This window comes from Trachymyrmex cornetzi, unplaced genomic scaffold (assembly GCF_001594075.2).
Source record: "Trachymyrmex cornetzi isolate Tcor2-1 unplaced genomic scaffold, Tcor1.1 scaffold1159, whole genome shotgun sequence".
NCBI lineage: Eukaryota > Metazoa > Arthropoda > Insecta > Hymenoptera > Formicidae > Trachymyrmex > Trachymyrmex cornetzi.
This window is the reverse complement of record NW_017295718.1, coordinates 47,946-50,804: the sequence shown is the minus strand read 5'-3', so window position 1 is coordinate 50,804 and position 2,859 is coordinate 47,946. Positions and strand designations below refer to the sequence as shown.

Genomic DNA, 2,859 nt, shown 5'->3' with positions numbered 1-2,859 from the left:
GTGGATGATTGAAATAGGAGGTGTGTGGTGGAAGGGTTAATTGATGTTTTTAATATGTTTTAAATATGTTTTTTTTATAGTACTGTTTAAAGCATATTTGAAGCATTAAAAACATATTCAAGAAGAAACACAATATGTTTTATTCTTAAAAAAAAAACATTAGTCTTTACCAACCCTGCATATAGCACATCATCGGCGTCGTTTTTAGCCACCAGGTGCTTGAAACAATTGGCCGAATCGGAAACAGTGGAGTATCCGCGAGCGACGGAGGCCATTGCTCGGGATTTCTACATGGACGACTTATTAACGCGAGCCGATTCTATACACGAAGCAAGGATTCTTCGAGATCAAATCATAGGCCTGTTAGCGAGAGGATGTTTCCAATTGAGGAAGTGGTCTTCCAATTCAAATGAATTGCTAGAGGAATTACACGGAGCAGTTGATTCGGACTCGTTGCTAACAATCAACAAAGAGGCGGACAACCGCACCTTGGGTTTACAGTAGTGCTCAATAGGAGACCATTTTCAATTCACAGTACCCACGAAGAATAACAAGGAATGGGTGACGAAAAGGAGCATAATGTCTCAAATTGCCCAGATATTCGACCCTTTAGGACTAGTCGAGCCAATTCTCACAAAGGCGAAAAGACTGACACAACGACTATGGCAGCTACAGATAGATTGGGATGCATCGGTGCCAACGGATATACATACTGAATGGTTGCAATTCCAGGAAGAATGTCAAGTTCTAAATACCTTAAGAGTACCAAGATTGATTATCGATTGTCATCCGTATGTGGAAATCCAAATACATGGCTTCTGCGACGCGAGCATACAAGCGCACGGCGCGTGTGTCTATTTCCGGGTGACTGACAAGCATGATAAGCACTTCGTGAAATTGGCATGTTCAAAATCGAGGGTAGCTTCATTAAAATGTATATCGCTGCCACGGCTAGAACTGTGCGGAGCAGTCTTACTTGCCAAATTACTCAGCAAGGTGGAGAACGCGGTGCCAAGAAAATTCAACCGTCGAATTCTATGGTCGGACTCAACTATCGTCTTAGCATGGTTAAAATCCAGTTCGAGAAACTTCAATACATTCGTAGCAAACAGGGTGAGCGAAGTACAACAGCGCACTACTGACCAAGAATGGCGTCACGTACCGACAGAAGACAACCCGGCGGACCTCATTTCCAGAGGCCTGTTTCCCGCACAGCTTATCAATTCGTCAATATGGTGGAAAGGCCCAGAATGGCTGCAGTTGGACAGCACCGAATGGCCTCAGCTACCTGATAGTGAGGTCGAATCCCCTCTACCTGAACGGCGTCAAGTAGCAACACACTTAGTCACAGGAGCTCTACAAGGAGACGATGAGGTATATACTCGATACTCAGAACTAGACAAACTCATACGCATCACAGCGTGGTGCCTGAGATTCTATACAAATTGCGAGAACGGAAATAGAATCACCGGACCGTTAAGCAGCAACGAGCTAAATGTCGCCTTGATTCGGCTATGCAAACAGGTGCAACAGGCAGTATTTAAATCCGAAATTCAGCAATTAAGCAACCAACAAAATTTAGCCTCGAAAAGTCAACTTTTAGGTTTGAGTCCATTTTTAGACCAGGAAGGAGTCCTTCGCGTCGGCGGAAGACTAAAGAACTCTATGTTAACGTATACGGCAAAACACCAGGTATTGCTACCGACAAATCACGTGTTGACAAGATTAATCATACAATATTATCACAAGAAGAATCTACATGCCGGTCCACAATCTACATTGGCAGCAGTTCGACAAAGGTTTTGGCCGCTGGCAGCAAAGAGTGTCACACGCAAGATTGTACGTAATTGCGTGACCTGCTTTCGAACCAAACCGCTGATGTCGCAAGCAAAGATGGGTGATCTACCGGCGGCTCGCGTGCAACCATCCAAACCGTTTCAGTCATGCGGCGTGGACTATGGAGGACCGCTCTACATCAAGGAAGGAAGACGACGAAACGCAAGGTTAACCAAGGCTTACATTGCACTATTAGTATGCTTTACGACAAAGGCCGTACACATCGAATTAGTCAGCGATATGTCATCGGAAGCATTCATAAATGCTCTCAAACGCTTCATATCTCGAAGAAGGAAGATAGCCAACATTTATTCAGACAATGGAACAAACTTTGTAGGGGCCTCCCGCGAACTTCAAGAGTTACACAGATTATTCAACGATGAGCAACATACGAAACGTTTACAGAAGTACTTAACCGAGGACAGCATATCTTGGCAATTCATTCCGCCCAACGCTCCTAATTTCGGCGGACTCTGGGAAGCTGGCATCAAGTCAGCTAAGACTCACTTGAAGAAAATTGTAGGTCAAGCAGCCCTGACCTATGAGGAGATGTACACCTTGCTAACACAGATTGAAGCAGTGTTGAACTCTCGTCCCATTACTGGCTTAACAGAAGATCCTAACAATATTTCTTTTCTCACTCCAGGTCATTTCCTGATCGGGGAACCTTTAAACTATATTCCAGAGCCTGACATGGCCGAACTCCGGACCAACCGATTGTCACGTTGGCAGCGAGTGGAGCAGATGCAGCAGCAATTTTGGAAAAGATGGAGTGTGGAATATCTCCATCAGTTACAACAACGCACTAAGTGGAAGACGAGCAAAGGTCGACAGTTACATCCGGGGCAATTGGTCCTGATACAGCAGAAGGAGTTAACACCGATGCAATGGATGCTAGGTCGGGTATTAAAGGTTCACACCGGATCAGACGGAATAGCTCGGGTCGCAACAGTTAAAACTGTCAAGGGCGAGTTGGATCGACCATTAGCAAAACTATGTATACTTCCATTAGAAATGTCATAA

At 44.7% G+C, this 2,859-nt stretch overlaps 1 protein-coding gene across 1 annotated transcript in view; it reads left to right on the top strand.

Moving 5' to 3' along the window:
* The window catches only part of LOC108764844 (uncharacterized), a 5,705-nt gene extending 2,846 nt beyond the window's left edge, over positions 1-2,859 (top strand). The window contains exons 5-6 of the mRNA XM_018513245.1: positions 164-493; positions 536-2,859. Of these exons, the coding sequence (XP_018368747.1) occupies positions 164-493; positions 536-2,859 (2,654 nt within the window). The remainder of the gene's footprint in view (positions 1-163; positions 494-535) is intronic.